At 41.0% G+C, this 27,647-nt stretch overlaps 1 protein-coding gene across 9 annotated transcripts in view; it reads right to left on the reverse strand.

Moving 5' to 3' along the window:
- The window catches only part of LOC127567551 (cAMP-specific 3',5'-cyclic phosphodiesterase 4D), a 938,945-nt gene that overhangs the window by 211,907 nt on the left and 699,391 nt on the right, over nt 1-27,647 (reverse strand). The window contains exon 1 of one of the 9 annotated variants that reach the window (XM_052010578.1): nt 13,898-14,125. The exons of the other annotated variants lie outside the window; for them this stretch is intronic. Within the exon in view, the coding sequence (XP_051866538.1) occupies nt 13,898-13,986 (89 nt within the window). The 5' untranslated portion in view covers nt 13,987-14,125. Of the gene's footprint in view, nt 1-13,897; nt 14,126-27,647 lie in introns of those variants that run through there. 9 annotated transcript variants of the gene reach the window in all.

A 27,647-nucleotide genomic window follows, 5' to 3' on the forward strand; every position in this document is an offset into this window, starting at 1 on the left:
TGCAGCAGGCTCCACAATGATTTGAAAAGTTTATGTTCAATATTCCCATATTGCTGGAATTTGCATTATTAGTGAAGCTTGTGGCATACAAGACGAGCTTGCTTTGTCCTTTGATGTGTTGGAGGCATCTAATTCCTGACCTGTGATGTCCTGCAAGGATCAGTGCTGGGTTCGCTGCTGATTGTAAAATAATATAAATGATTTACATGAAAGTGGAGATGATCAAATTAGTACATTTGCAGACAACCCGGAAATTGGTAGAGTTGTAGATGGTGAGGAAGGTGGTCAAAGGATACAACAGGATATAGATCAGTTGGAAATATGGGCAGATACACAGCAGATGGATTTAATTCAGACCAATGCAAGGTAATGCATTTTGGGAGGTCAAATGCAAGAGGAAAGCATACAGTAACTGGCAGTACCCTTAGGAACACTGATATACAGAGGGATTCTTGATGTGCAAATCCATAGTTCCCGGAAGGTGGCAACACAAGTGGATAGCATGGTAAAGAAGGCACATGAGGGTCAGTATAAAAGTAGGGAAGTCATGTTGCATCTATATAAAGCTTTGGTTCAGCCACAATTGGAGTATTGTGTGCAGTTCCGGTCACCACACTAAAGGGAAGTTGGAGAGGCTTTGGAGAGGGTGCAGAAGAGGTTCACCAGGATGTTGCCTGGATTGGAGCGTATTAGTTATAAGGAGAGATTGGACAAACTTGGGTTGTCTTCTCTTGAGCATTGGAGGCTCAGGGGCTACATGTTAGAAGTGTACAAAATTATGAGAGGTATACAGTAGATAAGGTAGGTAGTCAGAGTCTTTTTCCGGGGTAGAAATGTCAAATACTAGTGAGCATAGCTTTAAGGTGAGAGAGGGAAAGTTTAAAGAAGATGTGCAAGGCAGGTTTTTTTTACACAGACTAGTAGGTGTCTAGAACACACTGCCAGGGGAGGTAGTCGATGCAGATACAATAGCAATCTTTAAGAGGCGCTTAGACGGACACATGAACATGCAGGGAATAGAGGGACACAGACCACGTGCAGGCAGATGGGATTAGTTGGATTGGCATCATGGTCAGTGCAGACATGGTGGGCCGAAGGGCCTTTTCCTGTGCTGTACTGTTCAATGTTCTATATTCTACCCTATGTGGAAAAACACAGGTTCATATAGTGCAGTGAAAAGAATTTAGGACCTGGGAAATCTGCCAGAAAATCTGAACAGCTGAATCTATGCAGAAGATTCTATATTTGTCACACTTCCCTCTATCCACAACACTTTTCTATTCTTACACATTGGCCCTTAATGATCACAAAAGTCATCACATTTCCTGCTATAACTTTGGTGAACCCCAGGAGAAATCGTGTCTAAATGGTTGGCAAATGACAATTCCGTCATTGCTATGAGGGATTTCCAGACTGGAAAAGAAATGAATTAATGTCAGAACCATGTTTTATTTTCTCAAGGGACATGTTGGGAAGATAAAAATCGGAATTGTGACCTTTAGTTTCTTGACCAGAAAAGTAACAGCGGATTATTGTGTAAGGAAAGGGGTAAACGAAAGGAGAGAGGGCAAGGAACTTTCTTTCTCAAATGAACACTTTCCAAGAAAGAGATGTTTCTGCTTCCAATTTCCTTCTGAAGAGCACTAACTTGTCAGCAAAGCTCTCACTCATTCAATGTACAATGAAAAGTTTGAGAGATGAGAGAAACCAGATCTGCAAATTTAAAGTAACCTTGAGGTGACTCTGCAATTTTCTCTGAAAAGCAGGTGGGGTTAAAACAAATCCCACTGTCTCTCTCATCTAAACTAATTTAGGATCAAGTGGACCTGGAAAACTTGAAGCAGCATGTGAAGAAATAAATAGAGAGAGTGACTTCAGAAAAATTCTGGGAGGTTGTGGTGGGTGGAGGTGCCAAGTAACAGTATGAGATAGTTAAAAACGGAGTTCAGTTTGAAACAAGCTTTGAGTGATTATCAACAGTTCAGATGATAAGTTAGGAATAAGATTAAACAAGAGGTAGTTGATAAAATAGTAAGGTGGATCTGAGAGATTTTGGAAGATAAATTGCCTAAATTTCTGTCCTTGTTTGATCACATTTCATGGCATTAAGGAGCAAGATCAGTGCAAATATGGTTTTGCCTGAGAAACAGAGAGCTAACATCAGGCTAACCCTTTACACACAATTGGAAAGGGCCAAGTAAATGCCCTTACTAATATACAGTGCACTATATGGTATCATCATCATCCTGTCCTTAAGAAACTGTATATCCAGCAACTTAATGTGATAGATGCCACAAAGACAGAAAACTCCTAAGCAAAATATTTTGTCATACAGAGTTGTATTTCTTCCATTTGCAATTAGTGAGTGATACCCAAAAGTCCAGATGAATATCCAGGACCAATATATGATGTGGTCTTCCTTATCTGGCCTTCAGTTCCTCTAACAAGATAACTAACTAAATGGTTAGACTTCTGGAAAATTTGATGATTATCAGTCAAGTTGTGTTTTTTTTTCTCGTTTGAACAGTATGATTTTTTCAATAGGGGAAGCCCACAGTTTTCTGATACACACTGATTGTGTGTGAGGATACCATAGTGATACACTCCCTTGCAGCCTTTATTCTGATGTCTCAAATAATTATAATCCGCAAAAGATAAAATAAAAAAAATCAATGATTACATCATGCATTTAGAGATGTTTATATGTAATTCTTCCATTTGAAATTTTTATCCCTTTGGTTCATGTACTTCTCATAGTATGTGATGCTAGTTTTCTCTATTAAAACATTTTTGCTGGTTAAAGTGTTCATTGAGCACTATCAGATTATAAAATGCTTATAAATGCCACTCTGTCAAAGACAGAGAAAAGGGAACCACTGATAATTTCAGTGAATGTGACCTCAAAGGCCACAGAGATGCAAATTTGAAGCTCTGACTAATGGAATGCTTTCCAAGATGAGACTACAATAGGGAAACACAGAACGGTCGTCTGCCTCCAGAGTCTGGTTGGTGGCAGAAGAGTTGAGCATAATGGTAGAGACTGACAAATTTAATCCAGGGGGATGACCTAGGCAAATGAGAGCAGAGAATGGAATAGTAAGGAGTGATGCAGGAACTGTTGTCGAGAAAGGACCAGAGAGAAGTGTGGGCTCTTGAACAACCTTGAGAATGGATATCTGCTGGGAGAGCAGGTAGGCTGATATATCATGGTGGATATTACTAGAACCCCATGATGGTTTCATGTGGACTAAATGGAAGAAAGAAAACAAAAGTTAAACCATTCAGTTCCTCAAGCCCGTTATCATTCAAATTGTTTCATGAATTATCACTACCAAAGTCCTGGTTCCATATCCCTTCATACCCCTACCTGATGAAAATACATCAATCTCATTTCAATTAATCCCGAGCACTCATGGGTATCTGTACTGAGGGTCTTGGATTTGTTTAAAAAAGTGCTTCCTTGACTCCATTTCTCTCTCACCACAGATGCTGTCCAAATAATTTCCAATGTCTTCTTCTATTTCTTGAAGTTACCACCATTCGGTTTGAGTGGTCATTCTGAGATTGGCACTGGTTATCAATGAATCATACATAATGGATGGCATTAAAGGACACCATCATGTCCACGGCAGCCAAAAATGGACATTATGTTGATCCCACTTCCCAGTTCTTGATCCATAATATTACACGTGCACATCCTGCTGATTTTTAAACTCTGCAGGCAGTGAATTCCAAGTCACTGCCACTTGTTAAATGAAATAACATGTTCTTAACTCCTTTCTAATTCTTCTACCAATTCGCCTATATCAATGCATCAATGCTTCCTAATTACTGATCTCATATAAGGCAAGTGGGTCTTTGTTTTTGCTTACCCTTCTGATAATTCTGTAGTTCTCAATTAAATCCTCCCTCCGTGTTCTGTCACAAACACAAAACCCTAGTCTAAACAGTCTTTCCTCATGACTATAATTCTTCAGTCCTGGCAACATCTTCAGAAATCTCATCACTACAACTATCATATCCTTCCTGTGGTTTGGTTACCAAGCCATTAACCAGTTCTCCAGCTGTGGTCTCATGTCTTTTATGCCTCAGCCAATAAAGACAAGTATCCTGCATAGTTTCTTAATCACCTCCATACCTATCAACTTATCGCCAAAACTCAGTATTCATACTTGAACTTCGACAGCAAGTGCTGCAAAACCACTCAGCCATAGTGGGCAGAAACAAGCAGGTTCACAGGATAATGATGAGGAACATTTCTGCTATTCATTCTTAGGGCACTGAAACCAAATTGTAGCACTCGAACCTGGTTCTGATTGATTGACAGAGGATTGAATCCAGCATATTTTAATCTAAACAATTAATTTGCTCTCTGAAATATCCTGCTGAGTCATTTTGGGAATAACTTTCTAGATTAACATTAACAATCTTTAATTTCTCTCCAGCAATGAAATTAGTTTGTAATATTACCAACACAATGTAGAAATTTCCTGTTTCATAATACTTTTGCTGTTGACTGAAAAAAATGGTTTCCTCAGACATATGTGAAAATTGTTATGCAACAGAATGGCTGGGAAATGAAAAAGGATATTTTCTGACAATAGTCTTGCAGTTTATATGTGTGTTTAAATTATAGGGACCTGGTTAACCCATTAATTAGTAATCTAATTAGTTTTCTGTGTAATAGTAATATTAATTAGTTTTCTGTGAATTTTGGTTCCAATCTTTTATGCTCATCAAAAATAGTTGACACCTCCCCTCTGCCAAAACATCTTCTAATATTGGCACTCTGTATAAGAATGGAAATGTAAAACATTTTTTGGTGCACAGTGCAATGCAGTACAAGACAGAGATGTCAAATACAAGTAATCATTGAAAAATATCCCTACTATATGGAACTGAAGATGCTAAATTTCTAAACATGGTTAAATGTTCAGAAGCTACTAGGCTAGAAATTTTATAATGCCTGTAAAAGTACATTAAGTGCCTGTTTTGTGGGAGGCCCCCAGCAATGAATTTAGATTGTGCACGTGACCCAAGGCACTGCATGTAAAAGAACAGGTTTTACACATTGTATGAAGAAAGCTTTTCTCATCTGGCTCTCCCATTATGGAACAAATGGAAGAAGTCAGGCAAGCTGAGACCGCAGGTGAAATGGGTGAGACACGAGGTGTTTGGTAGCCTCAGAGGTCAGAGGTGAGTGGGGGACCTGGGGCTCTAGCTTTTGGAGTTAGGGGGATTGAGTAGCATTTGGACTGGTGATAGGATAGACAGATGGAATGGTGGTGGTGGGGGTGGGTGGGAGGGTGTCAGGAGTATCAGTCAGTGGTAGGAGACTAGATAAGGGATCAAAGGGAAAGCCAGGATTTAAGAGTTTAACGTCAGGCAGCTAATGGCTTGACTGTCAATGGTTGATGGATTCAAACTGGGGATGCACAAGAGAGCAGAACAGGAGGAGAACCGAGACCTGAGGATTACAGGGCCAAGAGAAGAGGAACTAGGCAGGAGATAGGTCATGATGGGATTTCAAAACAAAGGTGTGAATTTCAAAATTAAAGCTTTGATATTCAGCATAAGTTGAGGATTGGGGTGATTGGTGAATATGACCTGGTGTGAGTTAATTAATGAGCAAGAACATGGCAGATGCAATATAATGTGGAAATGTATTGATACACAAAACAGAAAAGCAAAGTACATTTTCAGCAGTGAGAGAATGGGTAGTGTTGATGTTCCAAGGGTTCTTGTACATGGTCACTGAAGGTATACCAATAGAAGAGTTATCTATTTTAGAATGCTTAATTCAATAGAAACCCTCAAAGAGAATTTGGATTCTCATATACTGTGTATGATGGTTTCATACTTATTTGTATCTTTGAGTCATTTGAACAAGAGCAGAATGTTACTCTTCCTTGGCTTCAGGTATGGCAAGTGATTAGGAAGGCAAACGGAATGTTGGTTTCTATTACAGGAGGATTTGAGTACAGAAGCAAAGATGTTTCACTGTAAAGATATAGGGTCTTCATGAGACCTCACATGTAGTATGTGTATAGTTTTAGTCACATTTGTGCCCTAAGAGCACCAGGAGAAGGTCATCTTCGCCAAGAGATGGTATTACCATCCATCCTTGGTATTCAATGTCATTACCGTCACCAGATGTCCCATCATCAACATTCTTGGAGTTAGTATTGATCAGAAACTCAACTGGATCAATCATATAAACACCATGGCTACAAGTGCAGTTCAGAGACTGAGTAACCTGCAGCGAGTGACTCCTAACACCACAAATCCATTCCATCACCCACATGGCATGCCAGGAATGTAAGGGAATACACTTCACTTGCCTGGATGAGTCCAACAACAGTCAACTGCATCTGGAATAAAGCTTGATTGGTACCCCATCCACCAATGGTACACAGTAACTGTGTCTTGTGCCAACTACAAGACACACTGAAGTTACTCACCCAGGGCACTCCGACATTATCTCCCAAACCACTAGCACCAAGGAGAATCAGGGCTTCAGGACCCCACATATACTATGTCATGCATGTTCCTCTCCAAGTACCACACCATTGTGACTTGGAAATATATTGCTTCATCATTGCTGGGCCTAAATTATGGAGCTCCTGACTGAACAGCAATGTGTGAGTACCTTCGCAAGAAAACTGAAGCAGTTTGAGAAAGCAGCTAATCTCCATCTTTTCTAGAACTATTAGGGATGGGACCTTCCCAGCAGTGTTTCTTAAATATCAATAAATAAACAATTGAAATTTTGATTAATGCTTATTATTACGATGAATGAACATGAAACTCCTGTTACAATGTTCAGTTTGAGTTATCATTCAACATAGGGCAGGAAAAGGTAAATTTCAAAATATAAACATTTATCCACTTAAAGAAGTGCATGTTGTCAGTGAAGAAAATAAACTGTCAGAAGTGTCAGAAAATAAACGATTTAGGTATCATGCTATTTTACAGTTTTAGGACAAGAGTCTTCAATCCATTGAAATCAATAATGAGGTTTCAATATTTATAAAGATTTTGCAAGTCAAAGTGAGAAATACTTAATCCAACAATGTGACTTTAAATAAATTCTGAAGACTGTAGAAAGATCAATTTCAGATCCAGCACCTGATAAATGTACTGGTTCATCCCAGCAAAATTCTAATGCAGTTGCAGCAATCCAATGTGCCAAACCATATACCATCCAATGTTAATGTTCACAGTTCCTGATTCAAGCTTTGTTAAATCAAAATCTGAACCTCGTAGCTAGATTTTCCAAACAACTGCTCATGCTTAGAACATTAATTTCACTTAGTAAATCCACTGCTAAATTTCATATACAAACAACAGTACATTTTAGAAGACTTTACTTCTCCATAAAGCAGTACTTCAAACATAATTACTGATTCATCATTATAAATGTGATTCAGATACTATATTTGGCAATCTAATCAACATTCATCACAATGCCACAGAATACCAGAAAAATTATTCAATAATATTGTTGATCTCACAAAAGATAAAGTAAAATTTCATCTCACGAATAGAGTCGTAGAATCATAGAATGGTTATAGCACAGAAAGAGGTTACATGGCCCTTCACGTCCACTCCAACTCTCTGCTAGACGAACTCGCCAGTTCCAACCCCCATCCTTTCTCTTTGTGTTGTTTTCTTCAACAACTATGTTGTTGTCTTCAACATAGAATTATCCAATTCCGTTTTGATGGCCATTATGGAATCTGCCTCTACAACATCTACAGTACATTCCACTTTCTAGCCGCATGCTCTTTTTCACCCTTGTCAATTTATTTCTCTTCCCCTTTATTTTATAACTGTGATCTCTGGTCCTCGATCCCTCTACCAAGGGGAACAGCCGCCCACTAACCACTCTCTCTGGACCCTGTAAAATTAATATGCCTATATCCACCCTTAGCCTTCTCTTCTCTAAAGAAAAGAGCCCTGGCCTCACTATCCTTGCAATAGTGCTTTATCCCAGGAAGCATTCTTGTAAATGTTTTCTGGAACCTCTTGAGCACCCTCACATCCTCTAATGTGATGACTAGAATTGAACACAATACTCCAGTTACGCCCAGCCTAATGTTTTATAAAGATTCAGCATGACTTCCCTGCTGTCATATTCCTTATCTCTTATAGATAAAGCCCAAAATTGAATTTTCCTTATTAAACACTGTTTCTATCTGCTCTGGCCCATCAATGATTTGTGCACCCATACCCTCAGGTCCCTTCTCCATACTCCTTTTAGTACAGATTCCTTTATGCTGTATCGCCTCTCCTCATTCTTCCTACCATACTGATGTTGGTAGGGACTGTGCAAAATGGAATATCTGGCTTCTGCCCCCTTCCTTTCCAGTCCCGATGAAGGGTCTCGACCCAAAACATCGACTGTTTATTTCCCTCCATAGAAGTTGCCTGACCTGCTGAGTTCCTCCAGCATCTTGTGTGTATTGCTCCAGATTCCAGCATCTTCAGAATCTCTTGTGTCTTTGGAATATCTGACTTATTTTTCTCTCGGCCATTCTTTATGTAGGAATATGTTTGTATTTTTGTGTACCCTTGTTATCCTGCTCAATGAGATCTCAAGGAATCTCTTGACAGAATTACATTTGCAGCAATTTAAAAGCCCTCAATTTGAGATGAACATCAAATAAGGGACCGAAACTGTTCTCTATTAGAGTGGAATGAAGAGATACTTTCAAGATGGTGGTGCTTGTAACAGTTATAACTCAAGTGCCCAAACTTTCTGGGTGGTTTGTGACAGCTCTCTTCAAAACCTAGATGGCAGATGCAGTAGTCGTGGCTGAGTGGTTAAGGCGATGGACTAGAATTCCATTGGGGTTTCTCCGCACAGGTTTGAACCCTGCCAACTATGGGAACAACGTGTCCGCCAGAGTAACCAGTGTAATTTTTTTTAGGGCAGCATGGTAGCGTAACAGTTAGCGTAACGCAATTACAGCACCAGCAACCCGGGTTCAATTCCCGCTGCTGTCTGTAAGGGGTTTGTACATTCTCCCCATGTCTGCGTGGGTTTCCACCCACATTCCAAAGACGTACAGGTTAGTTGCTGCAGGCATGCTATGTTGGCGCCAGAAGAGTGGCGACATTTGCGGGCTGCCCCCAGCACATTCTCAGTAGTGCAAAAAGACGCATTTCACTGTGTGTTTCGATGTACATGTGACTAATAAATAAATATCCTACCTTAATCTTATCTCAAATGTGGAAGGTGAGAACTAGCTGAGGAAAGTTGCTAGATAATGCCATACGTAGATTTCTACAACAGATTCTTGCTTCAAAAATGCACGCCCCAAGGCCCAGGTATCACAAAAGCTTGCAGTTCTTTGGTTGCTAATCAGGAATGGCACAGGTACAAGTGCAGCATAGTGGCGTAGCTAATAGAGCCACTGCCTTACAGTGTCAGAGATCTGTGTTCAATCCTGACCTTGGGTGCGGTCTGTGTGGAGTTTGTATGTTCTCATGTTCTCCCTGTGACCGCCTGTGTTTCCTGTAGGTGCTCTGTCTTCCTCCCACATCACAAATATGTGCAGGTTGTACAGTTAGTTTGGCCACTGTAAATTGCCTTCAGAGTGCAGGGGAGTGGTATTATCTGGTTGGGGGAGGGGGTGGTGGGATTGATGAGAATGTGGAGAGAATTTTAAAAAATGGGATTAATATAGGATTAGAGTGAATGGATGGTTGTTGGTTGGTGCAGACTTAGTGGTTGAAAGCCTTTTTCCACGCTGTAAGACTCTTTGACTAAGTTGTAATGTGCACAATGAAATTTTAAGGGAACTCCACACAGGAAATCCTTTCCTGCCAACTTAACGGTGTAAGATGCAGTTACTGACAAACAGGATGAATTGGCACTTGCTCTGTTCCTTAAACAGGACAAATCAGAACCACTCTTCTTGCAAAACAAACTAGCGCATTATAAAAGGGGAACAAAACCATACTGAAGGAGGGTCTTGAAGTAAAGCAAACCAATGAAACAGCATGAGCAACTGGAGTATCAAGGAAATTGAAGAAGTTGAATTTCAGCATCTTCCCAAAGCCTAGGACGAATAATATTCTGCTCTTGTTCAAATAAGCATGAAACCATCATACACAGTATATGAGAATTCAAGCTCCCTTTGAGGGCTTCTATTGAGTTAAGCATTCTAAAATAGATGAAAAACACTATGATGCTGGAGGACCTCAGGAGGCCAGGCAGCGTCAGTGGAGAAAAGCAGGTGGGCAACGTTTCGGGTCAGGATCCTTCTTCAGGACTGAAGATAGGAAAAGGAGAAGCCTAATATATAGGAGGGAAAAGCAGAGCAGTGATAGGTGGACAAAAGAGGGGAGGTGGGGTGGGCACAAGTTGGTGATAGGTAGATACAGGTAAGAGATAGTGATAGGCAGGTGTGGGGGAGGAGGGGAGAGCAGATCCACCGGGGGATGGGTCAAAGGTACGGAGAGAAAGGGAAAAAAAGGTAGAAAAAAGAGATAGGCTAGGGAAGGGAAGGAGAGAAGAAGCTTGGTGGGGGGTGGGGATTACTTAACGTGGGAGAATTCAATATTCATGTCGTTAGGCTGCAAGGTTCCAAGATGAAAAATGAGATGTTGTTCCTCCAGTTTGCTCTTGGAATTCTCCTGGCAATGGAGGAGGCAGAGGACTGACATATCAGTGATAGTGTCACAGTGATAGTGTTACTTCAACTCCCCCCCCCCCCCCACACTATGCTGTTAACGTTTGCTGTTATATTGGACCTTCTTCACCTGGTTTTATAGTATTAAACAACTCAGTAGAGGAGCTGGCTCCACAAACATCCCTATTCTGAACGATGGTGGAGGGCAGCACATCAGTGCAAAGGACAAAGCTGAAGCATTTGCAAGAATTTTCAGCCTGAAGTGCCAAGTATGTGATCCACCTTAGCCTCCTTCAGTGGTCTCCAATATGATGGATGCCAGTCTTCAGCCAATTTGATTCATTCCATGTGATATCAAGAAACAGCTAAAGACATTGAATACAGCAAAGGCTGTGGGCCCTGACAACATTCCAGAAATAGTGCAGTGGACTTGTGCTCCAGAACTTGCTGTGCCATCATGGCCAAGCTGTTCCAGTGCAATACTGGCACCTACCCGATAATGTGGAAAATTGCCTCGGCATGTCGTGTCCAGAAGAAGCAAGACAAAACTATCCAGCTAGTTACCGCCCCAATAATCTACCCTTGATCATCAGGAAAGTGATAAAAGGGATAATCAATGGTGCTATCAAGCAGCACTTCCTGAGCAACAACCAGCTTAGAAACTTAGTTTGGATTCTGCCAAAGTCAGCTCCTGACCTCATTACAGCCTTGGCTCAAACATGGACAAGAGCTGAACTCTAGAGGTGAAGTGAGAGTATCTGCCCTTGACATCAAGGCAGTATTTGATCAAGTATGGCATCAAGGAGCCCTAGCTAAACTGGAGTCATTGGGAATTGAAGGGAAAACCCTCAATGCTGGTTAGAATCATACTCGGCACAAAGGAAGGTGGTTGTGGTGGTTGGAGGTCAAACATCTCAGCAACAGGACATCTCTGCAGGAGTTCCTGCAGTAGGGATGTTTGCTGATGACTGCACAATGTTCAGCATTATACACAACTCATCAGATAACGCAGTGGTCGACATCCAAATACAGCAAGACCTGGACAATATCTGGGTGTGGACTGAAAAGTAGCAATAAACATACGTGTCACACAAGTGCTGGGCAACGAAAATATCCAACAAGAGAATATCCAGTGATCACCCCCTGATATTCAACGACATTACCATCACTGAATCCCCCATTATCAATATCCTGGGTATTTCCATTGACCAGAAACTGAACTGGAGTGGCCATATACACAATGTGGCTATGAGTCGGTCAGAGACAGATACTAGGAATCCTGCAGTGAGTAACTCACCTCCTAATTGCCCAAAGTCTGTCCACAATCTACAAGGCTCAAGCCAGGAGTGAGATGGAATACTCTCCACTTGCCTGGATGAGTACAGCGTTAACAACACTCAAGAAGCTCAACATAGCAGCCCACTTGATAGGTACCCCATCTATAACCATTCACTCCACCAACGACGCAGAGTGGCAGCAGTTTGTACCACCTACAGGATGCAATCCAGAACCTCACCAAATCTCTTTAGACAACACCTTCCAAACTCACAACCCCTACCAGTAGGAAGGACAAGGGCAGGAAAAGCATGGGAACACCACCACTTGGATGTTGCCTCCAAGCCACACACCATCCTGACTTAGAAATATATTGTCGTCAAAATCCTGGAACTCACTCCTAACAGCACTGTGGGTATACAAGGACTGCATCAACTCAAGAAGGCAGCTCACCACCATCTTCTCAAGGACAATGAAGGATGTGCAATTAAATGCTGGCTCAGCCTGCAAAGCCCACATCCCTTGAATGAATAATAAAAAATAACCTGCCCCATCTGTGGAAGTGTCCATCATTCCAAAATCGGACTCATCAACACTTGTGAGCAGGGGACCAGTAAATTTATCACTACAAGTTACGAGCATGGAATTTCCATTGAATGCTGGTCATGAATTAAACCTACAACCCACCTTCTTTCAGAAACAGAGCTGAAAACTAACCTTTAACCAGACAATAATATACACTTAATGTACTTGGGTAGCAGTTTATTCAGAGAGCCATAGAGTCATATAGCACAGAAACAAGTCCTATAGCCCACCAAGAACCCAGAGAACTGGACTGGATGCAAGTCATCCTTCATTCTGAGGGATTGGTTAAGAAGCCTGTGCATGCTGTGTGGCTACCGTACATATTCAGTCACATTGACTCATCAGTCAAGGGGGAACGGTAAGTGATAAGAAGGTTTCCTTGCCCCAGTTTAACTGGATTTCACTAGACACACAGAGAACTCAGGTTAAATATCCAGATGTATATTACTGCCATTTAACAATCAGACTTTTGATACAATTTGGAGGCACACAAAAACAATGCACGAAGCAACAGAATATCTGAGCCTATAGCTTTCCGTGACTCTCTTTGTATTAGCTCCTATGAGCAGGGGACCAGTAAATTTATCACTACAAGTTACGAACATGGAACTTCCATGGAACGCTGGTCATGAATTAAACCTACAACCCACCTCTTTTCAGAAACAGAGCTAAAAACTAACCTTTAACCATACAATTAAATACACTTGATGTACTTAGGGAGCAGGTTATTCACAGGGTCATAGAATAATATAGCACAGAAACAAGTCCTTCAGCCCACTGAGGCCACGCTGACCATCAAGCTAAGATTTACACTAATCTTACTCTGATCTTATTTTTTTTAAATTCTCCCCACATTCCCATCAACTCCTCCCAGATTCTACCACTCACCCCTACATACCAGAGGGAATTTACAGTGGTCAATTAACCTACTAACGCGCACATCAGTAAGACCTGGGAGAAAACCGGAGCACCTAGAGGAAACCCATGTGGTGACAGGGACAAAGTACAAACTCCACACAGCACCAGAGGTCATGATTGAATTGGTTCACTGGAGCTGTGAGGTTGCAGCTCTACTAGCTGCACCATTGTGAGTAACTGAAGAGGTCTAACTTTAAGGCACAATAGTGAATTTCATTGCTCACATATAATTATAGGCTATGAATCACTTAAAAAAGGCTTTGCCGCAATACATACACAGAAATATATAAGCATTTTAAGTTTACAATTACATTTATTTCAGCAAAGTTTTGCAAACAAAAACTATGGAAAATACTGTATGCTTTGGGTGATTATTCCCATATGTATGATAATTATCAGAATAAATGCAGCTATATAATTGAAATATGCATTTTTGTCCAGTTCTAAAATCCTATTAACATAATGAGATGCATGGCTACCTGTAAGACTTCAGAAGGCGGACTCGTTTCTTGCCCCTTGGAGAAAAACAAGAGCTCAAGACTCCTGGAGAATCACTGTAAAGAGCCATAAGCTGCAGAAAAGTTAAACCTAGCAATAAGGTTTGATTAAAACAGAAGCAGGGCGATGACACGCTAAATACTCTGCAGTACTCATGCAAAACATCTGACTGCCACTTTCTCTAATAGGGCAAGATTTTCAGCCGTTGGAAGCAGAATACAAATAGATTTTGTTTCCGCCAACTCTCGCACTACATGAGATCTGGGTTAAATACTCTTAGTCTGTTATCTTATTACCACAGGAAAGCCTGTCCCTTTTCATAATCTATACATGATTATGAAATTCTTGCAATATACTGTTGCCTTAGGCACAAAAAGATACATCAGGAAATGTGAACTGGAATTTTCTTTTATAAATTGACTATTTCACGAAATAAGGAAAGCTGAGAGCTTGTTGGGAATTCTATCCAAGTGCAATTTCCAGTTGTATCGCAACTGCTGATTGACGTCAGCTAACATGACCAACAGCTTGTCTGAAAGGACTTAATCATCTGTCAGTTCACTTGCTCAGATTACACAACATCCATAAAGGTTCATTTGTTTATTCCCTCTTTTCCAACCTGTGTAATAAATTATGTTTGTTGGTGAAAATTGCTTGATCAACAACTCAGTTATTTTTGATCCTTAAACTGTTTAGGACTTATTTTTATTTTGCAGTATACACATAATAAGCAGTACTGCATCATGACAGAGCTGAGTTGGGCTTTCTGAATATTTAAAGGAACAGGTTGAACAAGGGATTTCCATGCTTACAGGGTCTGCAATCACACACATACCTATTGACCAGAAATGCAGAATACAGAAACATTAATAGTTTTGCAAGCTTTCTAGATAAAAGATAGACACTTATTTGCATGAATTCTGAGTAAAAATAAGCTGCTGTATTTGTTCACAGGGTGATGCGGCGGTTCACAGGATAATGGTCTAAAGGGCTTTATACCACATATGTGATCTTCAATGTGGTGTAAAGCCAGTCAGGCTATGAAAGTACCAGGTTCAAATTAGTTGATCTTGGTCTAGCAACAGGCATGCTATTATTGGTCCTGGTCAAGATTCCAGATGAATTACCAGTGGCCTTTGCTGAAAACTCTACATGTGCTAAGAGTAAGATCAGACTTTGTTTCAATGAATCTCCCTCAAAGTCCATCTCTTTACCAAAATGTACTTTGTTTGGCAAGGTGGCGGAGAGTAGGGTGTTACCCGTCCAAAGCATTATCTAATGATGTAATTTTAAATATTTAAGTATTTTACCTCGGCTTCACCTAGAACGCAACAGTCAACTGCCCGTGAGAGAGTGGGAATTTCAATGGACATACTGTATCTAACTGGCCAGCACCGAAAGACCTACCTGGAGGCAGGTAAGTCACAAGAAGGAAATTGGAAAATCTCTTGGGTGGGAGGGGAAGTTGATGGTTGGGTGGTCACTGTGACAGGAGAGAGAATGTAATGCCTTCTCCTTCAGCCCCCACAGAACAGAACTGACTTGTCTGCAAAGTTTGGTGGAAAAATCATGCCAGATTCCCCTTTTAGACAACTTTTACATTTTGACACAACAGGACTGATTTGTGTAAATTCATGAAGGTTTATCTCACGCCAAAACCTCTATCACATGAGGGCTGAAGTGCGTCAACCAGATGGCTAACCACCAACTTCAAACACAATGATATGATAATTGTCAACAGACACTTCCTTACAGGAAAAGAAACTCCTGTCAGATGAATGATAAGACCATCATCCATCTTCTGGAATCTGTTTTTTGCCATGAATGCTTGGAAACCTCTTTGTTGAGGTTCATTTTGCATAGTTCAAAAACACAGGCCTCAGTGTAACAGGCTATATTAAATGAACCTCATGGAGTCAAATATCAACTATTACTGAAAGATCATCAACTTGGCAAAAGATGCAATTTACTCCATTTGAAAGAAGCTGTCCACAATTGAAATAAATCGGTACATTTCAAAGTCCAGGAATATTTGCTGAGGAATGCAGTAGCTAGATCCAACAGCCACAATCTGTCTGTGGAAAAAGGTCACAGTTGAGGGCACTCATCTGCATATTGAAAGACTGTGTAAAAGCCTCTTGGAACTATCATTCACAGAATGCACATGAAAGAAAAGATGATGTCTTGCTGATCAATATAAAACTTGTAAGCAAATGAAGTGGCATATCTTTTATTGTAAATGGTGACGTATGAATGTACTGTATTGGTATTGGTTTATTATCGTCACTTGTACCGAGGTACAGTGAAAAGCTTGTCTTACAAACCGATTGTACAGGTCAATTCATTACACAGTGCAGTTATATTGAGTCAGTATAGAGTGCATTGATGTAGTACCGGTAAAAACAATAACAGTACAGAGTAAAGTGCCACAGCCACAGAGAAAGTGCAGTGCAATAAGGTGCGAGGTCACAACAAGGTAGATCGTGAGGTCATAGTCCATCTCATTGTATAAGGGAACCGTTCAATAGTCTTATCACAGTGGGGTAGAAGCTGTCCTTAAGTCTGGTGGTACGTGCCTTCAGTCTCCTGTATCTTCTACCCAATGGAAGAGTAGAGAAGAGAGAATGTCCTGGGTGGGTAGGGTCTTTGATTATGCTGGCTGCTTCATCAAGACAGCGAGAGGTAGACAGAGTCCAAGGAGGGGAGGCTGGTGTCCGTAATGCGCTGGGCTGTGTCCACAACTCTCTGCAGTTTCTTGCAGTCCTGGGCAGAGCAGTTGCCGTACCAAGCCGTGATACATCCAGATAGGATGCTTTCTATGGTGTATCTGTAAAAGTTGGTGAGAGTCAAAGGGGACAAACCAAATTTCTTTAGCCTCCTGAGGAAGTAGAGGCGCTGGTGAGCTTTCTTGGCCATGGGTTCTACGTGATTTGACCAGGACAGGCTGTTGGTGATGTTCACTCCCAGGAACTTGAAGCTGTCAACCCTCTCGACCTCAGCACCATTGATGTGGACCGGTGCATGTACACCGCCCCCTTTCCTGAAGTCAATGATCAGCTCTTTTGTTTTGTTGACATTGAGGGCAAGGTTGTCGTCATGACACCATTCCACTATATATTAGCAAATTTTATGAATGAAATATATTCGGGGGGTTAAAGTCCTACACTTTGAGTTATTCCATTAAATTTTAAATGCTAACCTGACAATGCTCCCAGTGGGAATTTTGCCTAATAATACAGCAAAAAATCTAGTTTCATGTACTTTTCCATTTAAATGGCTGGAATATATTGGTTGAACATCCCAAATTTTCAATAACTCGGAGATCTAGTTCAAGCATCAGGAGCACAAAGCCAGAAAATTACCTTCTACTGTTGCTAAAATTATAGGGTGTATCCTGTGACATTTCTTCCTGCAGTTACTTCAGAAATTTAAGGGCATTTCTTCTCCAAAGGTATGATGCTTGGAAACGGAAGAAATATGAGAAAACAAAACGGAAATATATTGAGATCATCAAAGAGCTCACAACCTCTAGCTCTTGTGCTCAAGGCAAGGCCAACATGAGATTGGTGCACCTGTTCAGATGAAATGGCGGGAGACACATAAATGTATTGTGAAGCCCCATATGAGTAGATGTGGGTACTACAAAAGATTAATGAATAATTGAATTATAAGCATTGTGTTATAGTTTGGGCTGTGGATGCACACAGACACGAGGAATTATTAGTTACTTCACTTATAATCCCTGCATTGGACAACTGAAATGCCTTTAATGCAGCTTCCAGAGTTTAAGCAAAATGCTGTAGCCTCCACAAGTCCTCCTGATCTTTGATCTCTTTCAGCACTCCTGAGTTCCAGCTTTCTGAGCTCTCCTGTCTTCACCAGCCCAATTTTCAGCTTCTCCTCTTTCTTTTCATCCAGCTCCTCTAAAATTGTGGTGAAATTCAAGGGCAGGGCCAGCCACTTACCATTGTCAGTTATGTGTTGGCAGAAATTTCTGTATCTGTATTTATCTTTATTTCCAGATGGCAATACTGCCAAGGCACTGTTCTGAATTTTACAGGTGCTTTGGATGCCATGATTCTTCCATTTGGAAACAACTTTGATTATCATAGCTGAAACTTTTTTTAAAAAGAAGCACATTAGATTTTTGATGAGGAAAACTAGTAAAAGCCGTGTGATACTCTCTACAAGTAACTCCAGATTCTGAATCATGTAGCAGGGCTGTGAGAACCACCATAATTATCATAGATGCAGCAACAACTTTCCATCAAATAGATGGGTCCACAGTAGTTAACCCACTGTCAATACAGTGCTGACATTCTTCACAATATTTTCATTCTTTAATAGGTAACTATCAAGGTATTCAAAATAGTCCATATCTTCCAGATTCATTCCATTGATTGTTACTAATGTGAGGAAATCCATAGTATCAGATGTGGGCTGTTAAAACTTTTAATTTGGAGATATTAATAGGAAACCTAAGCAGATTGTAAGCTTCAAAAATTCTCTCTGGTGTCATTTGTAATTAGGAAGAAGCCCCAATTTTAAGCCTGCCAGTGTAGTGGAGGTTGATTAAGATGGTTGGTCGGGGCCCTCATTTTTGCCTGTAAATGATTATGACTGCAAGGTTAGTACTTGTTTCCTACATTGAAAAATATATTGATAGAAACTTGAGGTAGAAAACGTATTACTAAATGCCATAAATGGATGGGTACGATAATGATATTCTTGCTATATTTCAATTTTGATAGAGAAGACCTGCTGTGGGGAAGAGTCCTTTCATGTGGTGAGTTGTGTGACAATTGAGTTGCACTTTAAGGGCACTTTGTAGTTTCAGTACAGCGTCTATTCACCGAACAGTACACCACTGGGAGGTTGGTAAAGACAATGTATAAATCATGAGTGGTTGATATTTTTCTTGTAGCTGACACACTGCAAATATGTCATTGATATCACCAGCACATCAGACACCAGTAAGACAAATGGAAACAAAAGTGCCACTGTAATGCGTTATAAATATAACTGACCTATGCTTTAGGCGTAATTGTAGTTTCTTTCAAACAACTGCCTCTAATAGTTAAGATAAAATGCATTGCTTTTGTATATTCACCATCCATGATTTTTGAAAAAATGTGCCCAGAACACAAGGCAGACAGCAATTCCAAACATGAGTTTACTAGTTTCTCCTGTAAGAAAACTGTTGCCAAATATGATAGCTTTAGGTGCACCTTAGTGTGTACCATGGCAAGGATGTTGTAGGATATGATTGTTCTTGCACAGCAACTCCAGACACCTTACTTGAAATATATATGCAGTACTCAAATACTGTACCACATTGGGAGAATATGTAAAATAACATTTATAGCTTGCATACAGTTTTAAGGTTCTAACACAAAATATATTGTTACCTTAAGCAAAAGGGGAGCCAGAGATATTTACTATGCTGGTATAGTGGTCCAAAGATGTCAAATCATGCAAGAGTACGGATTTGTTAGGTTTTGGCATTTCAGCTTTCCAATTAAATTTTACTCGAGATAAACTTTGCTGATTCCTGAACAAAGGTTTGCTTCTATCGGCATGTTCCCCTTTGCCATGCTCCAAAATATTATCCTTGATTATGTCACACCACTGAATGATCTTTACTATGGTTGAAGATCTGCATGAAGAATACCAGATGATCCTTTCTATACTCCTGATCTCAACGACTGATTGCAAGTACAGATCACGTGATTCAATCGGAAACACAAAGAATCACAGATTTCCATAGAAAGAAGACAAATAGCTTATTGCATTTCCTAGCTAAAATTAAAATAAAATATATTTATAAGGAGCATTAAATTGTAGAGTTGGTCAGATTACGATGTTTCACTAACTTTTAAGTCTATTTTAATAGAAGTAATGAAGCTCAATTAATTCTCACAACCTGGATTATCAGGGGGAAATAGATGTTTACATTGAAGAGTTAATCATGTTCCTTCATCTCCAACTCAACTTTGAACTGACAGTGAGGATTAAAGAGCACAAGGTCACATCTGATTAGAACCTTCTTTACTTCTTTAATGTAAGTTGATAAAACAAAATGTCTTCATAATAAATCAAAGCCAATCCAAACTGTAAAACTTCTTATAGGACAGTTCTATCAATCAATTTAGATTTCAAAAGGCTTCCGAGCAAGCTCAGAAACTGGCTCACTGCTTGGCAATCTTGTAAATAGGGCCAGTATTTGAAATAAACCTCACAATGAACAGCTCTTTCTCAACAGTCAACTCATAATAGCCAAATCATTTGCCTTTACAGAAATTACTCTGAAGTCTAGATTTTAACTCAGTGATTAGGATTTCACCATTTAGCACAACAAAGACCACATAACTCTTTCAGTTGAAGGAATTTCTTACAATCCAACAATGTATATTCTGAACTGATATCCTTAGGAACTGAAACAAGACAGATTTCATATCCTCTCATCAATCTCTTATTTCTAAATTGATTTTCAACAATATTGACTGTAAAGTATGCCTTTATATTATAAAGGGCAACAGAACAAGGGTTTGCTCTTTATATCCTCACATGGAATACCCCTTTCTGGATACTGGAATGTCAGACATAACCACCAGGACAAGATAATGAAGCTTGCCAAATGCTGTAAAACCATGCCCCAGCACGAAGCAGTGCTCTTAAAAAAGGAGAAAATATACAAGGTACGGAGGAGTGGAGGGAAAGTAAAATTGTGACTTAGGCATTGCTAAGTACTAACTTTGATTAAATTACTGAATTTCCACTATTTACCTGTTGAACATAAATAGGTTAAAGCATCAGCAAATATATGGTGGAGGAATTTCAGAAAAGTATGCTGAGCATTCACACACTAAAATTCTGCACTATAACTTGGGTGTCAGTGACCAAATTTGTCAAATTTGTTGTAAGCAATCATAAATTCTAATTTTTGCCCAAATAACTGATATTTTAGAAATGTTTCAGTGTGAAGATCAGAAAAGTTCCAGATCATCAGGAATTAAAATGAGGATGTGTGATGTATTAAATAAAACAGTCTATGTTAACGGCATGAAGACTTGCACGATTTCCTTGCGGCAAATTAAAATGTCATAAAGGAAATGATGCAAGTTTGAGGCCTGTGGGTTTCAGACTGTTGAACGGAAACATTTCTGCCCACTGGTCCCTCACTCCTAATAATGGAAATATAGAATTCCAGAATAGACTAAAAATGCTCTGCATTCAAACTCTTGCAGAGAATATCTCCCCATATTGCTGTGTGTGTGAGTGTGAGTGTGTGAGTGTGTGAGAGTGAGTGAGAGTGAGAGTGAGAGAGAGTGAGAGAGAGAGAGAGAGAGAGAAAATATACAGTATTCCATGAAAGGTGACCACATTAATTAATTAAATAGTAGGCAGAACTTCATTATCAAGTTGCATAATCCCTTGTTTCATTGAAGGTGACAGCTCTCAATCTTTCCAATTTCATTATCCATGAATGAAACACTGTTTTGCAGGAACCATCTTCCACTATGTTATACAGAAAGCTCACAGAGACGCTATATAAGAAAGCTCACCAGCACCTCTACTTCCTCAGGAGGCTAAAGAAATTTGGCATGTCCCCTTTGACACTCATCAACTTTTACTATATTGATGCACCATAGAAAGCATCCCATTTGGATGCATCACAGCTTGGTATGGCAACTGCTCTGCCCAGGACCACAAGAACCTGCAGGGAGTTGTGGACACAGCCCAGTGCATCACAGAAACCAGCCTCCCCTCCGTGGACTCTGTCTATACCTCTTGCTGCCTTGGTGAAGCAGCCAGCATAATCAAAGACCCCACCCACCTGGGTCATCTCTCCTCTCCCATCAGGCAGAAGATACAGGAGCCTGAGGGCACATACCACCAGACTTAAGGACAGCTTCTATCCCACTGTGATAAGACTATTGAACAGTTCCCTTATACGATGAGATGGACTCTTGACCTCACAATCTACCTTGGTATGACCTTGCACCTTATTGTCTACCTACAATGCACTTCCCTGTAGCTGTGACATTTTACTCTGTACTCTGTTATTGTTTTTACCTGTACTACCTCAATGCACTCTGTACTAACTCAATGTATCTGCACTGTGTAATAAATTGATCTGTATGAACGGTATGCAAGACAAGTTTTTCACTGTACCTCGGTATAAGTGACAATAATAAACCAATACCAGAGTGTGTATATTTGAAATCAAACCAAGTTAAAGTGGTTAATGCAGCTGCCTCTTAGTTTCAGAGACAGAGTTTGATTCTGGCCCTGGGGGCTGTCTATGTATGTTTGCAAATTCTCTCTGTCACCATATGGCTTTCCCTCAAGTGTTCCAGTTTTCTCCCACATATCAAAGACGTGCTGATTGGTAGGTAAATGGCCACTGTAAATTGCCCCTGGTGTTGGCAGCTGGCAGGAACATCAGTGGGAGCGAGTTGTGGAAGTTGATAGCACTGTGAGAATGGGTTTAGTATAGGATGGGTGTTTGAGGGTGCAGATGCAGTGGGTTGAAGCACCTGTTTATTGACTCTATGAATTTACCTTACAGAGTATTGTATCAATTATATCATGAAATGCTAGCAAAGGCATTGTGATGACAAATGATGTGGCATGCATGTTTTTAAATTTCTAATTTTAATAAATCAATGCTCCAGAGCAGCACTCCAAATAGCAAGTAGAGAGGTGTGCTGGGAAGAGAACTCAGTGGATGGGATTATCAGATTGCAGACTTCATTTTGACATTATTACATTTGCTTCAGGGTACATGTGAATAAACAACTGGCCAGCAGAAGAAAAAAAATCCTGCGTGGATCTGGATAGTTTATTCTACCTTGATTCATTCACATTTTGAAGGAGCACAGTTGTTATACCAATAGGTATATTCACAAACCAGGATGCAGAAGCTTTGTTCAAGGCAAGTATAGAATTACCAGTGCTTTAAAGGACTTCAACTACTGAATATCAAAGATTAGGAAGGGCTTACATAGCTGTGTTTTTGCATCCATTCCCTTTTACTATAACAAAAACAGTGTAGCGGTTAGCGTAACGCTATTACAGCGCCAATGACCCGGGTTCAATTCCAGCCACTGTCTGTAAGGAGTTTGTACATTCTCCCCGTGTCTGCATGGGTTTCCTCCGGGTGCTCTGGTTTCCTCCCACGTTCCAAAGACGTACGGGTTAGGAAATTGTGGGCATGCTATGTTGGTGCCAGAAGCGTGGCGACACTTGCCGGCTGCCGCCCGCCGCCCAGAACACTCTATGCAAAAGATGCATTTTACTGTGTATTTGGATGTACATGTGACTAATAAAGATATCTTATTCTATCTTATCTAAATACTGGAAGAACTCAGCCAGTCAAGCAGCATCTGTGGAAAGAGAAACCAGTTAATGTTTCAGGTTGTGTGGGGAGGGGTGTGCAGATAAATTCATTAGGACATAATTTCCTCTTTGCCTCAGTGGCATGGATATAGGAGCATTCATCCACTATGTGCCTGTGTCAGTGACCCCATTCGAATTCTGGTGGACATTTTCGCTGAGTCACAGGCCTGGGTTAGGACAGTAATTTACCACAGAACTCTGTTGCAGTGTACTTTAGTCAGCAAGATTATTTCAGCTATAGTAAAGTCATGAATAGTCTTCCAAAAGCAAATCAGTGCAGATGCTGGAAATTTGAAATATAAATAGAAAATGATGGAAGGATTCAGCTTAAAATGTTATCTCTTTTCTCTTCTATAGATGCCTTTTGAGCGTTTCCATCTTTTCTATATAATATTCATGAGATATAAACAATTATTCCCAGATCAAACAAGCCTGAAAGTTATAGAACTGTCATGGCCTATTTGTTGTAAATAAGTGAAGAGATGATATTCAAATCCCTGTAACTCCAGGTACATGGAGAATCTCACTATAGCAGTCACTACAGCTCTGCAACAGAAAATTCCATCCTCACCTCTACCCTCCAAACTAAAGGCTAGAACAGTCAATTAGGAAGTAAACAATTAATCATATTGTTTCTACATTAGTGTTTATTATCCCATTAGTGTTTATTATCAAAAGTGGGAGCTGCATTTACTGTCTACCACAGAATTGTGGTTGACACCTTGCCAGTAACTGTGTTCACAATAGAGTGGTTTGCCAGAGTACTTAAAAGGGCATAAAAATCAATCGTGTAACAGCTAGATTGGATTGAAGTTGCAGATTTCCTTCCCTGAAGGACAATAGCAAACTCATTGAGTATGTACAACAATCCAGCCGTTTTTGTGGCTATTTCTTTTTCCTTGTGCCAGGCTATTAACTGATAGATTTAATCAGTTTAATTTCCTACCTTGCTATAAAATCATTCCAAATTACTGGTACTGTCTCCCATAGCAGCCACACTGTTGCATCATTTGTCATTTCTGAACACCACACAGAAATACTGGTTCCATACCTCAGTAGAAGAGAAACACAATCACATGAAGTTGATGACTTATGGCATGTAATTTGCTGCTGCTAATTCACTTCTCAAGCTTGCCAACCCAGTAGTTCTTGGCTGAAATCTGCATTTAGAAAATTTAAGACACTGAATACAATCTGCATGAATCTTGAGCATCAGCCTCACCTCTATATTCACTCCAGTGAAGAAGTGAGGAATAGAGTTCATGGAACAATGCAGCACTGGACAGACCATTCAGCCCACAATGTTGTGCTGATCTTGATGTCAACTTATACTAAATGTCCTCCTCCTGTGCATCATCCATATCCCTCACTTCCCTTCATATTCAACTTGTCTATCTAAAGGCCTCTTAAACTCCACCAGACTGCCTGCTTCCACAGCTACCCCTGGTAAACCATTCCAGTCACCTACCACTTGTCCCTCATGTTGCCTTTAAACTTTCCCCCTCTAAACTTAAAAGCATGCCCTCTGGTGTTTGACATTTCTACCCTGGGGAAAAGATTCTGACTGTCTACCCTGTCCATGCCTCACATTAATTTTAAAAAGCTCTATCAGGTCTCCCCTCAGCTTCTGATGCTCCAGGGAGAACAACCCAAGTTTGTCCAACCTTTCCTTATAGCTCAACATAGAATGTGTAAGTGCTGCATGTCAGAGCTCCTCCCTTCTAGACATCACCTTAATCCGAGCTCTGTTAGACACTCATTAAACCCCATGTTCAGAAAATGGGGATTTCACTTGGTTTTCTGGTAATGTCTCTCTCTCTCAATCAACATCACTGAGACAAGTTATTTTATCTTCTTCCGACCGGCCATTCCCATTCTCTCCTCTCCCGTATTTGCATAGCACCCCCCCCCGGATCCATCCACCTATCATCTGCCAGCTTTTGCTCCATCCCTTCTCTCTACCTTTTTATGCTAGCAACCTCCCCTCTATCTTTCAGATGAGGGGTCTTGACCCAAAACATCGACTGACCATTTCCCTCCGTAGGTGCTGCCTGATCCGCTGAGTTCCTCCAGTGTTTTGTGTGTTACCCCAGATTCCAGCATCTGCAGTCCCTTGTGTCTCCAATACCCAGCAGAATCCTTTGACAATCTTCCACAACTTACCCAATTTTTGAGTCATCTGCAAACTTACTAATCAGTCCAACTACATTTTTGCCTAAATTATTTATATATATCATGATCAACTGAAGTCCTACCACTGATCCTTGCAGAACACTACCTCCCACCAGAATCCAGAATAACACCCCTCCGTGACCATCTATGGCCAAGCCAGTTTTGAATCTAATCTACCATGTCTCCATCGATCCCATGTACCTTAATCTTCTTGATTGGCCTGCCATAAATCACATAATGAAATAAATTATTTTTTATTTGATTGAGTGATTTGACAATTTGTGCTCAGAATGTAAGCTCTTAACTTTAAACTGCCATAAAAATGGTCTCTAATACACTCCATCCAAACCTTCTGTCACGTTAACCAATGCCAGGAGCATACTTGAGAGCTCATTGCCTGGGAAATCAGTTTACACACATTCTCCAAAAATTAATACAAGCCAGTTTGTCCAGTTGCAGCAGCCAGAGGAACAGAGCAGAGGAGAGGAGCCAGCAGCTTCTTGAAAGTTGTTTGTCAGTTAAGAACTTGTTTGTCCAGTTGCTCTTTGCAGGTATAAAAGGGAAGCAGGCTCTAGCGGAGCGGCCACTTTTGGGAGTGGCCGTGTTTGAGTCCAAGTGCTGAGGCTTTGGTTCAGGAGGCTGACCAGGCAGGTGCAGGTGAGGTTTGCCCTAGAACTATTGTTCCTCCTAGAGTAGCTGGCATGTCAGTTAGGGCAGTGCTATGCTCCTCCCGCAGGATGTGGGAGATCAGGGAGACTGCCAGTGTCTCCGACCTCAGCTGCAAGAAGTGCGCTCAGTTGCAGCTCCTGGTTGACCGTGTGAAGGAACTGGAACTGGAGTTGGATGTACTTAGGATCATCCAGGATGCTGAGATCATCATAGACAGGAGTTCTAGTGAAGTGGTCACACCTAAGGTGGTGACTAGCAGGAAAGGTAAGGGGAAGAGACAGACAGTGCAGGGATCCCCTGTGGCTATTCCTCTCAGCAACAAGTATATCCCTTTGGATACTGCTGAGGACTTATCAGGGCACAGCAGCAGCAGCCAGGTCAGTGGCACTGTGGCCGGCTCTGAGGTTCAGCAGGGAAAGGTAAAGTCAGGCAGAGCAATAGTGATAGGAGACTCGATAGTTAGGGGGACAGACAGGAGATTCTGTGGCCTTGAAAGAGCCTCCAGGGTGCCAGGGTCAAAGATGTCTCAAAGCAGCTACAGAACATCCTCAAGGGGGAGGGTCAGCAGTCAGAGGTCATGGAGCACCTTGGTACCAATGACATTGGTTGAAAGGGGGGAAAGGTCCTGCACAGTGAGTATAGGGAGTTAGGAAATAGGCTGAAAAGCAGGGCCTTGAAGGTAGTAAACTCTGGATTACTCCCGGTGCCACGTGCTAGTCAGGGCAGGAATAGAAAGATAGAACACATGAATGTGTGGCAGAGGAACTGGTGCGGGGGACAGGGTTTCAGGTTTTTGGATCAACCTGTACAAGAGGAATGGATTACACCTTAACTGGAAGGGAATCAATATCCTGGCCGGGAGGTTTGCTAGTGCTAATTGGGAGGGTTTAACAAATTTGGCAGGGGGATGGGAACCAGAGCACCGGGTCAGAAAGAGGAGGGATTGAGAGGAAGGTAGATGTCATGAGTAGTAAGAAGAGGCAGGAGCAAGGTAATAGACACAATGGGATGGACGGGTTGAAGTGTGTGTCTATTAATGCGAGGAGTATTATGGGTGAGGGTGATGAACTTAGAGCATGGATCGGTACATGGAACTATGATGTTGTGGCCATAACAGAGACTTGGTTGAAAGAGGGGCAGGAATGGATGTTTAATGTTCCAGGATTTCAATGTTTTAGAAAAGATGGAGGAGGTGGTACAAGGGGGGGGAGTGGGTGGAATTGTGCTATTAGTGAGGGACAATATTACAGCTGCACTCAGGGGGACATAATGGAGGGCTCATCCACTGAGTCCATATGGGTAGAACTCAAAAGTAAGAAAGGTGCAATCACTCTGATGGGATTTTACTACGGACCCCCAATAGCCAACAGGGCATTGAGGAACAGATATGCAGGCAGATTAAGGAAAGGTGTAAAAACGATAGGACTGTTGCAGTGGGGGACTTCAATTCCCTCATATAGACTGGGACCTCCTTAGTGCAAGAAGTTT

This window comes from Pristis pectinata, chromosome 2, assembly GCF_009764475.1.
Source record: "Pristis pectinata isolate sPriPec2 chromosome 2, sPriPec2.1.pri, whole genome shotgun sequence".
Taxonomy (NCBI): Eukaryota; Metazoa; Chordata; class Chondrichthyes; order Rhinopristiformes; family Pristidae; genus Pristis; species Pristis pectinata.